Genomic DNA, 15,008 nt, shown 5'->3' with positions numbered 1-15,008 from the left:
TGTGTGCACATGAAGCCTCTGCATGTGTAGCTGCTCCTTGGCTTTTTTGGGGCTAACATCTAGGTCAAATTGCGAGAATTGAAAATAACAGAAGTCCAAAAAATGAATTTAAAACATTAACCTAGCAGACATCCTGGCTTAGCACAGTATGTGTAGTACAAAGTGTATTATTTACCCTCATAATATTGTGGCTGGCTAGGAAGCTTGTCTGCCCAGCATGGCAAGAGAGCACCATGCTGCTGAGCATTAGATGAGGAGAAGACCAAAATTTAAGTACAGTTTCTACCGAACATGTATGAGTTTTGTACCATCATAGAGTTGCAAAGACCTAAGTTGTAAGTTGGGGGCCTCTCTGTACAGGTGTACATGTGTGGGTGTATATGCATTTGGGTGAGTGCATACTGAGGGAGGCTTTCAGTGTTTTCCCTGCACATACTTTTGTAAATTCTGCCTAAATCATTCTGTACTAAATCAATTTTTGGTCTCTTGCCTACATCTTTCCTCTTTTACCCTGTAGTTATTAATATAGTAACTTTTCTTTCACCCCCTGTTCAAATGACCCCCCCCATGGCTTTTCCCCTGCAGAACCAACAAGGGGCGAGACATCAAGACAATCAAGTCTCTGAGGGTGCTCAGAGTTCTGAGGCCACTGAAAACCATCAAGCGCTTGCCCAAACTCAAGGTACTGTTCTTAGGTGATCCTTATCAAATACCCTTTTCCCATACTCTGTTTAGACATGCTCAGCTAGCTTTTGAGAAATTTATTCTGGAAATATTCTCAGGGATTGAGGATCTTTCTGCCTGCCTGAGCCTAAGGTCTTAGTTTCAAAGGAAAATAGTCAACATCTCATGAAACTTATTGTTGTATGGTATCAAAACAGAGAAGCTACATTTTGAGAAGTCTTTAGTAAAAGGCCAGCATCTGCAGATGTATTCCTGTCCCAAAGATTTGCAGCCCCACAAATACACTTATACTGTCTGAAAACAGCCATGAAAACCAGAAAGGAAAGAAAGTGCACAAAAACAATATCAACAAACCAGATCAGCTCCAATGGAGAGCTGAAGTGGGGTGTTATGGTAACTGGAGAAGAGACAGGGGACAGGGCACAAACATGGAAACATGTGGCATGGCATAATGCTACCTAAGTTGTCCCAGGCTTACAGAGCGTTAGGACAGGGAGTAGGGTTACAAGGAGTTTGAGAATGTATAGCCCATGACTGACAGTAACATATGGTCCATGTCCCCACTCCTGCCCCTAAGAATTCAGGCACACCCATCACCTGGGATATGGGACAACTTTGTCTCTAAGTTAAACCTGATTCCCTGTCATCCACCAAGATGGTGCCAGTTCGAGTCAGTATCCCAATTTCAATATAAGGGGTTTATGCCTCTTGGTCAGACCCAGGCAGTGTCTAACGCTCTCTAGCCTTTATGGTGGCTTTGTCTAGGGAAGATTTCTGTCATTAGATGAACCCAGACCTCCAACATGGAAGCCACAGGTCCCCTCCCTGTGGTCTGCGGTCTGTATGATTTTTTGTTTAATTCATAATTTTAGAAGAAGAAAGGCTTATGTAGCCATTCACCTTACATATTTTAAAGCATACATAGATGAAGGAATGGTCCAAGAACATATAATCTACTTTTGGTTGAAGTAGAAAATAAGTGGAAAGTGAGTTGCCTCAAATTCAGTTCCTCCTATTGTTAGGACCTGGGCCTTTATATGTTTATTATCTAGACTCCTTTTTGTCCAAATTCTCCCTGCTGATAGCCCCTATATCCATCTTTTTCCCTGCTTCTATGTGTGCTTTACCACTCAGCTTTGCTGGCCTATTCAACTCACCTATCTAACCATGCCCAATATTCTACTGTTGTGAAAGCTGAAGCTCTAGGTCCCCAATTCATAGCCTCATGGTGCTGATGTTGTTACTGCCACTGCTGACCAGACAACACAGCCAGCCCCACCTTCATGGATTATGCCAGGATGCATACATTGTCACTTAGAAGAGCACAGAACTTTCCAAAATAGTCATAGGCCACTTACATCAGGAACACCTGGATGCTTCTCAAAAATGAAGTTTTCTGGCCTATGCCAGTACAACAAAGCTAGACTATCAGGGGAGGGGCAAGGAGTGTACTTTGTAAACTTTTCCCCAGACAACTGTTAAATAGCACAGTTTGAAGAACCCACATAAATGTGAGCCTCACCTCTAGGACATAGGCACTCTATAACCTGGGCAGATTGCTCAATCCTGGGACTGGAAAATGGAGATACTATGTAACATACATTTATGGTTGTGGATATGTGAGTGGTCCTTGGGGGAAAAATCCAGTAATCCCTTTGGCATGTTTGGGCCTGCTCTCCCATACCTGCCACAGAGGAGAAACTTGGGGCTTGACTCTCCCCTGCACCCCAATTCTCATTCCCTTTTGGGTTCTCATAACCTTTGATGAAAAAGAAAGGAGGGAAGGGAGGATATAAGGAAAAGGAGGAGAAGAAGAGGGGAGGAGAGGAAAAGAAGGAAGGTCATTTCTGAATGGCTCCCAACTGAGACATGTCTTCCTATCCCAGCCAAGGATCTAGCATACTGCATGGATCTCCAAGAGGCAAGATTTTAGCCTCCAAAAGGGCTTCCAACAGCTTTCCTCTGAGCCTCCCCAGCCATTTCCTCTGGGTGCTGGACCTCCCACTGGGTCAGCTGATTCTTGCCACCCACCAGCAGTGCAACCAGCCTTCACCATAAATAACCATTCTTTGTTCCCCATTCCCAGGCTGTGTGGGGCCCTAGCCATTGCTGTTAGCTATAGCACAGGCTCCTTGGGTGTGGAGGAGCCTGCAGACACAAGGTCAGCTCACTGGATGGAGGCGGCACACCCGGCCTTGGTTAATTATGTTAAATTAGAGAGTGCTGGTTCCTCTCTGCACCTTGATAACCTGAGGGAGACATAGGTGGTTATGATGATTCCACAAGGCTGCGTGTCACTCATTGCCTGCAGTGCTGAACTAATTAAACTAGCAGTGCCTACCCCTGCTAGGAAGAAGTAATGCCAAAAATGTGGCGCCCCATGTGGGGCTAGACCCTCCCTCCAGTAAGCTGAATCTAAAAACCTAGAAAAGGACCTAAAAATAGCTTGAAACATGTTGAACTCCCATATCATACTCCACAGCTCAGAGCCTAGAATGGGAGGCATTGTCTTTGAACTGCAATGTTAAGTCTCTGCTCTGTCTGCCAGCCTCTCTATCTCAATGAGATCGGCGGTCCTTCCCAACTTGACTCTGTTGATCTCAATTCAAGACATAGCCAGCTTTAATCTAGAGAACAGTTATGTGGAGTGCTGAAGGTAATTAGAGCCAATTATGAACTTACACCAGGTATCTATTGCTGTAGTGATTAAAGAAGTGTGACCCTGATTCCTTTAGGAAGCATAGAGCCAAAACAACACATAATCGTAATATGAGCAAATCAATGAATGTCACATACTAGCTATGAGGTGAAGGCTGCTATTTAATGGCTAAAATGGGCTAACATGATCTCAGAGATTCTTTCCAGTGTTAAATTTGTTTTTCCAGTTGAATACTGACTTTACAAAGAATCCCTTCCTTGGCTTGATATCACCTGGTATGTTTCTTGGCTCAGAGCATGTTTTCCACTCACAAGTCAGCTATTAATCCCTGACATTCCCTCCAGATGGTATGTCCTGGGGTAGCTTCTCTGTGCTACTGGATGGTTGTGGTGGTGGTATGGCCCCATCTTGGCTCAGGGCTCACATGCAGGGTCTTCACTGATGTTCACAGGCTGTGTTCGACTGTGTGGTGACGTCTTTGAAGAATGTCTTCAACATACTCATTGTCTACAAGCTCTTCATGTTCATCTTTGCTGTCATCGCAGTTCAGCTCTTCAAGGGAAAGTTCTTTTACTGCACAGACAGCTCCAAGGACACAGAGAAAGAATGCATGTAAGTGCCACAAGCACAGTTTTTGCAATGATGTGTCCCAGTGAACGTTTTTCCATCCCCCATAGGTCATGTCTTCACTCTCATCTCTACCCTCAGTAGGAATACAAATAGGTGGAAAACTTTTCTTGAGCATCTTTTGTATGACAGACAAGGTGAAACATGCTTTCTGTTTAGTTTTTCATTTTAAATTCTTAGAAAAATCTACCTAGATGGGTTTTTGTATTTTATAAATGTGGAACCTGAGATATAAAGATTAAGTGACCAAAGATGGCACAGCAACTAGTTAGCTCAGGATTTAATCCCATATCTGTTGAAACATGAAATTCCATTTTTATTCCATGATAATGCCTACCTTTTTTTGCCATTCCTGAGGCTTGAACTCAGGGTCTGAGCACTGTCCTTGGACTTTCTCAAGGCTAGAACTCAACCACTTGATCCACAGTGCCACTTCTGGCTTTTTTTTTTTTAATGTTTGTGGTACCCAGGAATCCAGCCCGGGTCTTTGTGCATGCTAGGCAAGCACCCTACCACTAGGCCAAACTCCCAGCCCGGTACTCCCTACCTTTAATAAAATTCCCTCTTCCTTACATTTGTACAAAGGGCATTCTTTTTTTTTTTTTTCCAGAGCTGGGGACCTAACTCAGGGCCTTGCACTTACCAGGCAAGGGCTCTTCTGCTGAGCTAAATCCCCAACCCTGGGCATTATTCTTGAAGTCTATAAAATCTCCCGATTCTTCACTGAGCTATAGAGAAATGGCCTGATTCCATTTTCTCTCTGGTTTCAGAGGCAACTATGTAGACCATGAGAAAAACAAGATGGAGGTGAAGGGTCGAGAATGGAAGCGCCATGAATTCCATTATGACAACATCATCTGGGCTCTGCTCACCCTCTTCACAGTCTCCACAGGAGAAGGATGGCCTCAGTAAGTGATGGGATGAAATTGGTGTACTTGTCTGTGCATCAAGGTGGAACTATGTGGATGCTTGAAGAAGCAGATTCAAGACGAACAAGATTAACCGCTTTGTTATTGTAACAGGGAAAATAAGTGGTGGTGAGTGGGTAAGACTAGCAGAAGACAGGATACATGAAAATCCTCCAAACAAAAATGTAGGTGAGGTAAACAGAGACAAGGAAATCGTTGAAACATTTAATATTTTAGCCAGCCATTGAGGACTTGAATGAAACCTTCTGATTCCTCTAGAACAAATGAGTTCTTCAACAGCTTTCTCCCCCCTTAAGAAAGTCCCCAGGGAGGGGCTGTTTTACACAGATGTACCCTCCAGCATGGCCCTGCATTGGATAGCCTGAAGACTAAGGGAAAGGTATAATCTAGAGTCACATTTTCTGTGATCATGAAGGTTCTTGTGCCACCCGCAGATTGAAGCTAATTTTTCAGACTTGCCAGTGTTACCCATCATACTCTAGTTGACAGTAGAGTGTCAAATAGCCATCAGTAGTTTAATATCAAATACAATAGTCAAAACTATACGAACTAACATCACTCTGTTGCTCGGAAGTTTAGACACATGGGAAAAGGGCTAGCGTGAGGTGCCAGTGCATCTTTACCTATGTGGCTATCAACTCCCAAATTCATGTGGGATCTGCATAGTTGAAGAAGTCTAATAGAAATAAAAAGCCCATAGTAGATGGCACCTCCCCTAATGAAGCCAAAACTGTCATCTACCTTCTGTGCCCCCTCATTGTGTCCCTGTAGGGTTCTGCAGCATTCTGTAGATGTGACAGAAGAAGACCGGGGCCCCAGCCGCAGCAACCGCATGGAGATGTCTATCTTTTACGTGGTCTACTTTGTGGTCTTCCCTTTCTTCTTTGTCAATATCTTCGTGGCTCTCATCATCATCACTTTCCAGGAACAAGGGGACAAGATGATGGAGGAGTGCAGCCTGGAGAAGAATGAGGTAACAAGTGGTCCCTAGTGCAGGAAGGGACAGCAGGAACTTTAGAAAGGACAACCAATATGGTTAGGAAGAAACTTCATTGTCCTATCTTCCTTATGGAACATGGACACATATAACATTTTATCTGAGCACTGCTCTTTTGAAGGCCTAGGTATGAGATTCGCAGGACTGGAAGATAGGTCAAATATTTAAGATGCAGTTGCTATCTCTGTGTGGATCACCTAGAAGGCAAATATCTGTGCCACGATTATATCTTTAAGATGGTTGCTTGCTTGACTGACCCTCATGGCAAGTATTTTCTCTAAAGGAATGGGATACATTCCTCTCACTGTCTCTCCAGTAACAGGCTTGGTTTTGGCCCATTGGAGGTTTCATTGTTGGGTTTGTTGCCATTGTTGAACAATGGAACTAAGCCAGAAACTGTTAGGGACCATTGGAGGATCACAAAGGCAAATACAGATTGAAAATCTCTAATCCAAACCATATAAAAATTGTAAAATCCAAAGTTTTTGGATCAGCAAGGTAACATACTACCGTGTGGAAAACTCCATACCATGAAACCTCATTCCATGCCCCAAATGTTTAGAAATGTAACACAAGATTGCCTTCAGGCTATGCGAATGAGATGTATATGAAATATGAATGAGTTTTGTTCTGGGGCTCGTTATCACAATATCTTAGGCATATGTAAGTATTCTGAAATCAGAAAAAAAATAATCTGAAATACTTCTGTCCTCATGCATTTCAGATGAAGGGTTCTCATCCTGTAGCTCTATAGCTCTGACTAAGGGGCTCAGGAGAGGATTCTTATCTAAGTATCTTCAAATGGGTTTCATTAATAACCACAAAGTCCTTCCCTTACATGACAAAATGCTTCCAGTCTGTGTTCTCACTTATGGTAACTGCTTGCCTACAGTTTCGTCCAGCTGACTTCTGTTGCCATATTAACCACTTGTATATAGCTCCTTCCATCTATCCCTATCCTGTCTTCTGTAATGGTCTACTGATGGCCCCTTACTGTGTTAGGAATGAGAAATTCGAACTTACTCTAATAACTCTGACCTTTCTACAGCGGGCATGCATCGACTTTGCCATCAGTGCCAAACCTCTCACCCGCTACATGCCACAGAACAGGCATACCTTCCAGTATCGTGTGTGGCACTTTGTGGTTTCTCCATCCTTTGAGTATACCATCATGGCCATGATTGCTTTGAACACTGTCGTGCTGATGATGAAGGTGAGAAGAGGGGGAGCCAGTAGAAAACTCAGGAAAGCATTCTAATCTCCTAGCCCATCACCTGTTCTTATTCAATCCTTTTGATCCATTGGATCAAATACACTAAAATGTAATAGCAATTCAGGAGCTTTCCTCATGGTGATGAGAATCTGTCTTTGACAAAAGAGAATGCTGTTCTTTACATAGCAAGTTATCTAGAGGGTGGTTGAAACCTAATGCCAGTGTGATTGTATTTAATACTAAATGATGACTTAAAGAACTCTGAAAAATCTTTGTATCCTGCCCACCTTTATCTTAGGTAGACCGGGTACTTTGCTCTTAATAGTTGGTGTGGGGCAAGGGCTCATATATTATTTTGTTTTACTTTGTAGGATATCTAATTCTCCTCTTGCACCATGCACCCAAGTGTCCAATAAGATAAGGTTGAGAGATGGCCAGCTTTGGTGGCATGCATTTCTCCTCCTAGCCTTATGAATTTTTTTCTTACCTTTTCCTTGCAGTACTATTCTGCTCCATGTACATATGAACTGGCATTGAAGTACTTGAATATCGCCTTTACTATGGTGTTTTCCCTGGAATGTGTCCTAAAGGTCATCGCATTTGGCTTCTTGGTATGTCACTGAATCTGTACCAGTTTCAGGCTGTCTTCTCTTCCTTTTAGGGTACAACATTCCTGGCTTTGTTGTAAGGGGGTGGTGACTGCTGTTCCAGAATGATCTATACACCTGCCTACCTAATTAGGAGAGCTTGTGTGAGTGCTCAATGCACTGTCCTAACATAGGATGATGGGTGCATGGCTTATTATCCCCTAACAATTGGTTCTAGTTCTGTCAAATTCTGTCAACAGTGAAGGGGCAGGGGGAGGCTACTCATTGGGTTACACATGAATTGTGATTTAGGAGCAAAGGGAGCAAATCAAAGATAACACTAATAAACTTTGAGTGCTTATTTACATGTTAATGGTATACAGATTTTATGGCTCAAATGCTCCCTTATAGTTTCAAACATAGCAAAGAATAAACTATTAGCTTTCCTTCCATTAATACTATGAAGAATATTTCTGCTATTGAAAAGAAATGTTTGTTACTTATGCTTACAAAGGCCAATGACCTTTAAGGGTGTGTGGGTGTGTGGGGAGAGGATTGTGGAATTGGATTTAAGAGAGGCAGGGAAAATTTTTTCTGGCATGAGGTTTCATTTTACTTCTCAATTACTAATTATAATTGTTTGGCAAATTCTTGCATCTGTTCTCAAGCGTGTTTAAGAGAATTTGGTCCTTTGCTATAGAGTCCTATAAACAAAATAATTTTCTCTGGCTTCTCCCCTTTTGCTTCAGTGCGTGTTATGAGTTCAGAGGGCTGTGGAGAAACCCACTTGACAGCTGCTTCACACTTACTTAGGGTGTGAACTGCCATTTAAAATTGCATGTGCATGTGGCTTTCCCTAAAGGAAGAAATAACTAGGCTGTTAAGCTGAATAAGTTCTAACCCAGACTCTGGGCTGGGTTAATAATTGTCAGTGTTGATTGTGGGAGTTGCTTTCAATCTTCCTCTGATTCTTTGGAAACCCATTAATTTGAACACTTGGGGTGGAGAGGTAAAGAGAATTCACTGTAGGGGGCTGCATTGTGGCTTGCTTGACTCCCTTTTGAGTGTTTTGAGACTTGTGGAAATGAAAAGGTAAAAAGAAGCTACAACCAGCAAAGGTGCCTTTTTAAAATGGTCTAGGCTAGACCATTTTAGTCCATCTCAGTGAACTGAGAGGACCCAGTGCCACAAGAAAAGTTTCTCTGTGCATCTTGATGAGTTCCATGTGGTACTGTTATTTCCTGTGACATAGTCCCCAATTATGTGTTTAATTATGATTGTTGAATATACACTTATAGACTTAACTAGAGGATTGGGCCCTGAGGCTTGTCTCCATCCAACCCTTACCACTGGGTTTTCCTTCATATTAGGCAAGGCACCACTGAATTGATATAGCATCCTAGATTTTCAAAATTCTCCAAGATATAACTATATTGTCAAATCTCCTCAATGACCAAACTAGGCATGGATGTATCATCATTTCTGACATCATGAATGTTGTTTTAAAAGGGAGAACTAAAGTTAACAAAATTGTATAGCTTTTTACAGGCCATAGAGGTGGAAAGACAAATGTCACCTCTAATGTGCTAGGTGCAAAACATATCTTTGTGCCAACGATATCAGATAGGCATTATTATTTTCTTCCTTTGTGGATGAACTAGAGATCAGAAAAGTTGAATGCTTTGCCTCAAATTAGGAAAAGGTAGAGCTAGGATTTCGAACTTGATCTGATTTTAAAGTCCACAAAAATCTTGTGTGTACAACAGTTTCTCTTTGTCATTCCTATATATTCCAAAACCATGTGGCTGATGCTTGAATCTATGGGTAGTGATGAACTCTGTATACACATACACACTTACGTTTCACTAGATGACAGGAAAGGTTCTCAAACACATGGTTAGGTCATCTCATCATTGAACATCGCAGAGTGTATTTACACAAACTAAACATCACTATGCAATAGCTTCGTATAGAGCTGCCTATTGGACTGAGAACTGTCACACTATCACTTACATGAAGCACTTGGCAGCTTCTCTTGAAAGTTGAGTTGACAGCATTACTACTTGTGCGCTTTGGGGCCACTAAGTAAAAGCAGTGTTGTTGAACACAATCACTGTGAGTAGTGGATGGTAGTATAATCAGAGCAGTTACATTGGACGAAGTGAGAAGTGATTCACATCATAACTGAGACAGAGAATAGTGTAATATTTTCATAATGCTACTCATAATACTATACAATTTAAGACATGGAGGGTTTGGGGGGAAGGGTTTTTCATTTATATTTTTAGCCTACAAGTAACTGAAATTATACAAGGTAAAAACAGATAAGTGGGAATACTGAATTATACTGTGCCATTCTGAAATTATGTAAGGTAAAAACAGATAGGTGGGAATACTGTATTATACTGTGCCATTTGTAGTACACTGTGCTAATGTGTATTATAAGGCCCCCTTGCTGGAACCCAAGGCTACCAGTCCTCTAAGATCTATACCTATAAACAGGAATCAAGAAGGGTACTCCAGATTGGAGACCAGGAGAACCCTGAGAATTGAAAAGATCAAGACTCGATGTTGGTTCCACCAGTGATGTGTTAAGTACTCTGAAAAATGAGCTTCCTGATGAAGTAATATATATCAGTTTCTCTACATGCCTGGGAAGTCTATAGAGCTTTGGAATCAGTACTCTCTAAGTCTTGGTTGTATCATACAGGAAGTGAGAATAACAATAGATGCCCTTACAGCCTCAGATAAGAGTACTTGTGAAATGTAACATCTTTCTCTGCTCATTCGTCTGTTCTCTCTACTGTATATATCTCTTTTTTGGGGGGGGGGTCCTGGAGCTTGAACTCTGGGCCTGGCCGTCGTCCCTGAGCTCTTCAGCTCAAAGGTTAGTGCTCTACCACTTGAGCCACATGCCACTTTTGGTTTTCTGGTGGTCAATTGGAGATAAGAGTCTCACGGACTTTAGTGCTTGGGCTGGCTTTGAACCTCAATCCTCCTCCTAGCCTCCTGACTCTACTGTATATCTTATATATTATTATTTCACTCATCTGGCCAATGCTTCCACTCATTACTTTATAAATACATGCAATTTATCACTACCTATTTATAAGACCCATGAGAAGAATACATAATTTGGACAAATACCAAGACTCTAGAACATAGAGTAGGGACCCAATTCTGCAGTTAGGAGGCTGGGGCAAGGCACACTGAGGAGCAAGACTTCAGTGTATCAGTGTAGTAACTGTGGTTCCATAGTCTGTGATCGTTCAGTGTCGGAGGTAGGTACATCAATACACTTTTTGATTAAATGGAGTATTAACTAGTTGGTGGATTTCCAGGTCCTTAAAACTCTGCTAACTCCTTCAACTCACTTATTTTATTAATGGCTTTCTTGGGTTTTTGTTTTGCTTGGCTTTGATTTTAATGTAGTTATACCTCCCTGAAAGATGTCATACAGCATCTTACTGTCAATCACTGGTTGGTTTGGAAAGACTCAATGATTCTTTTTGGCGTGCCAATGATCTTTATTCTCTTAAAATTTGTGTGAATTCTATAGATAACTGGAATTCAGAACTGTATTTTATAGGGTCACTTGATGCAGTATAGATAGGTAAAGCATTAAGAGTTGTATTGAAGGTCACAATCTCATAGGTGGGTATTTCTCTAAACCCAAACTACAAATCCTCATTAAACAAGTGTGGTTTTTTATTTGTCAATCATGCCTCAGTAAAATGGTTTTAAAATAAAAGGTTTTCTAAAAGATTTTTTTCAATCTCCCTCTTGTGGGATTTTTAAGTGACAAGTTTCAAAACCAAGGGCCTCAAATAATGATGGAACTGCTTTCCAAAATGAAATTAGGAAAGGAGAAGTAGAATTTCTGGTTAGAAATAGGAAACAGAAGCCAAAGTTAGGATGAAATTGTGCATGAATTGACAAGTTTTAATTCCAAGTAACAAAGTTATGTAATGAAAGATGCCTTTTCTTTTCTTTCCCTTGTGCTTTTCACTGTTTTCTATCTTTTAATATTCTTACAACTGAAATCATTTGACAGAACTACTTCCGAGATACATGGAATATCTTTGATTTCATCACAGTGATAGGCAGTATCACAGAAATTATCCTGACAGACAGCAAGGTGAGTGGCTCATTAAATCCTTGTTTTAAAGTTGAGCCATGGAGTAGCATTATTATTTTTTTTTAAAGATCATATACAATCAATCCACCAAACCCTCTTAAAGTACTGGGAGTTCATGTTCTCGCTTCTGAGCATTAGCCAGAATATGCAGACTCTGGAGTGGCACTGGGTCTCCTAGATGGCTTTTCTCTATTTGTATGACTCAACTAGTCGATTCCTAAATAAAGGGGAAAGTGGAATAGATGGTATCTGGAGAAGACTCGTATGTACTGTGTTCTGCTAGGGTGTCAGAGGTGGTACAGTCCTCAAACCTGAATTGTTTCCTAAACAAGACCTGAGCAGTTCATGATAGTCATCTGACTACTGCAGAGCCATGTGCTCCTCAATTATTAGCTCTGCTCCTTTGCTATCTAGTTGTGGACTTCAGACTACTTAGTTGAGACAAGGAAGGCCAAGTTTGTCTCATAGGTGCTGAGCTGTTTCCCCTGCCCTAGTACCTAGCAATAGAGGGTGGATCTGGGAAGGCTTACAGAGATGGACTCAGTGGATCTGCCCATCAGCTAGAGTTGGGATAAAGAAAGCCAGCGATCCTGTTCTACTTTGTGATCTGAAAGAGGAATAAATATGCAAAATTGATGTGTTTTAACTATGATGTCACTAATCACGTGTTTCTTTTGGTCTACTAGCTAGTGAATACCAGTGGCTTCAATATGAGCTTTCTGAAGCTCTTCCGAGCTGCCCGCCTCATTAAGCTTCTGCGCCAGGGCTACACCATTCGTATTTTACTTTGGACCTTTGTGCAGTCCTTCAAGGTAAGTCACCAGAAATTCCCCGAGGATTAATGTGGTGCTGTTATACCAAATAACATAACCAAACAACACTTTGGACCAATATCAGAATTTCTATTTATTTACCTCAGGGAAGGTTAGACTGGCAAAATGGGTATTTGCTAGAAGCATTCAGTAAATATAGCACTTCTTAGGTATAATACAACTTAGCTAGACAGTGATCAGCTCAGGTCTTGTTTTATAAAACATCTGGCCAGACATTGGTGGCTCATGCCTGTAATCCTAGCTACTCAGGAGGTTGAGATCTAGGAACCACGGTTAAAAAACCACTCTAGGCAGGAAAGTCCATGAGATTTGTATGTCTAATTAACCACTTGAAAACTGGAAGTGGGGCTTTGGTTCAAAGTATTAGAGTGCTTACCTTGAACATAAAACCTCAGTGACAGTGCCTAGGTCCTGAATTTAAGCCTGGGGGGGGAGGGGGGGAGAGCACCTGAATTTTGTTACTTCTGTCTTCTGTCTGAACACTGAGGTAGGAGATGTGCTTTATGAAATGCTGTCTTCCTTTAGATGGTCCCTGAGCAATTCCACCCATGCAAAGGTTCATACTTTGTCAAGGGCTTATCAATTAATTTATTTAATAGTGTTTTTATTCCGAGGAGTGTATGAGAGTTGGTACTAGAGTTTAACTCAAACCCTCATGGTTAGTAAGCAGGTGTTCTATCACATGAACATGTCCTCAGCCTGTTTTGCTTATTTCTTGAATATTTTCTCACTTCTTGTTTAGACAGGCCTGGATCCTCTCCATCTTAGTAAGTTACAAGGAGGACAGATGTGAGCCACTGTTCAAGACTACTTAATGTTTCTGAGGACTTCTTGACTTATGTGTCAAAGCAAAGATAAATTGTATGCAGTCTTTCAGTGTCTTTATTGGTATAGCTCTGAATGTAAGGATATGAAGAATATGTAGTATGCCAATAGTGATTTCAGTGTCTTACAAATAAAAATAGGAATATCTGGGCAAATCAGAGATTCTTTTAAACACACTCATGGGACCATTCAGAGGTAGATATATAATAATTATAAGTTGAAAATTGTCTCAATTCAGTGACAGATTTCTAGTAAAAGAAACTTTCTAAACATTTAAATATATTAAAAGTCTAGAAAATATGAAAAATTCTCAATATTTTGGGGGTTTGCCTAAGTGTTGTTCAAGTGCCATTTCCTTTCTTGTTAATAAAAGAATTTTTCAATGAATATGTTTAAAAGTAAATTTGAGAAAATTAATCCTAAAATAAGAAATCATGAACTAGCTCAATTTTCTTCCTTTATGTATATATTTAGTATTTAAGAAATTAAAGGGTATAAGCCCATGAGTTCATAGTTTATCTTCATTTTGAAATGCAATGTAGCCTGCATCATTATTGCTGATTTACAGCATCATCTCAGCTGTGAGACCTATTGTAAGGCGAGGCTTCCAGGTGCAACCCTGCCAGTTTTGCTACAGAGTAGCTGTTTGACATGATATCTCCCACGGAGGCCTCAACTCAATGAAACGTATTTTTTTTTCAAAATTACATGGCAGAAGGAAAATCATAAAACCTTAGCAAGAATTCACCACCTGAGCCTCAGGTAAATTCTGATTTAGAATCAAAATGACAAGATGCTTTTAAAGCTGTTTTTCATTCTACGGGGACTGCCCAACAAGCTTCCGTTGTTACTCTCTGAAGAAATATGTGTCATCCTGTCATAGTATCACAATCACTGCATATCTGTGAAACTCTGTGCTATTAAGGTTAAAGAGAGAGATGTCAAAATCTGATGGCCAAATGGTTGGCTTACTCTAGTGAATTCTGCAGAAAAATGGGGAGTCAGGTGAATCTGGCTCGAGGTAACATTGTTCCAGGTAGGAGTTTCCTTTTCAGAACAGTTCTGAGGCACAGTGTAGAAAATGTCCTAAAGTCAGATTGACAAGAGCTGCTTCTGTAAATGCAAAACAGCAAGCTACAGCACAACCCATTAACAGCATTGTGTATTCCAATATGGCTGTGGCATCATCCAATTCTCTTAAATCCTGGTAGCACTGATGGCCTGATAAGAAAAGATAATATGTGAAATCGTTGGTCTTCTTCCTCAAGCTGGTAGTAGGAAAGGTGAACTGGGCTAGAGATTTACTAGTAGGGAAGGTAGATCAAGGACAGAATGCAAATACAGAAGGCCCCAGTACTTCTGGTTGCAAGAAACCCTGCTTTCTTACTCTGTCCTTAGCAGTGAGAATTTCCCATGCTTCCTAGAGATGCAGCCCTTTCTTTCCTTAGATCTTGGGAATCAGTATTTTTTTGGAAGAGAGTATTCTCCCACCAGCTTTCAGCGACATTTAAATTTT

The 15,008-nt window shown here is 41.0% G+C and overlaps 1 protein-coding gene across 1 annotated transcript in view; it reads left to right on the top strand.

Moving 5' to 3' along the window:
* Positions 1-15,008, top strand: part of Cacna1e (calcium voltage-gated channel subunit alpha1 E) — a 446,101-nt gene that overhangs the window by 395,589 nt on the left and 35,504 nt on the right. Inside the window, exons 29-36 of the mRNA XM_090340308.1 lie at positions 586-682; positions 3,795-3,955; positions 4,741-4,878; positions 5,671-5,872; positions 6,945-7,109; positions 7,610-7,720; positions 11,751-11,834; positions 12,521-12,646. Coding sequence (XP_090196434.1) covers positions 586-682; positions 3,795-3,955; positions 4,741-4,878; positions 5,671-5,872; positions 6,945-7,109; positions 7,610-7,720; positions 11,751-11,834; positions 12,521-12,646 — 1,084 coding nt within the window. The remainder of the gene's footprint in view (positions 1-585; positions 683-3,794; positions 3,956-4,740; positions 4,879-5,670; positions 5,873-6,944; positions 7,110-7,609; positions 7,721-11,750; positions 11,835-12,520; positions 12,647-15,008) is intronic.

Source organism: Megascapheus bottae, chromosome 10 (genome assembly GCF_031878675.1).
Source record: "Megascapheus bottae isolate mThoBot1 chromosome 10, mThoBot2.hap1, whole genome shotgun sequence".
Lineage (NCBI taxonomy): Eukaryota > Metazoa > Chordata > Mammalia > Rodentia > Geomyidae > Megascapheus > Megascapheus bottae.
Note: the sequence above shows the minus strand (reverse complement) of the source record. Positions and strands in the feature narration are given on the sequence as shown.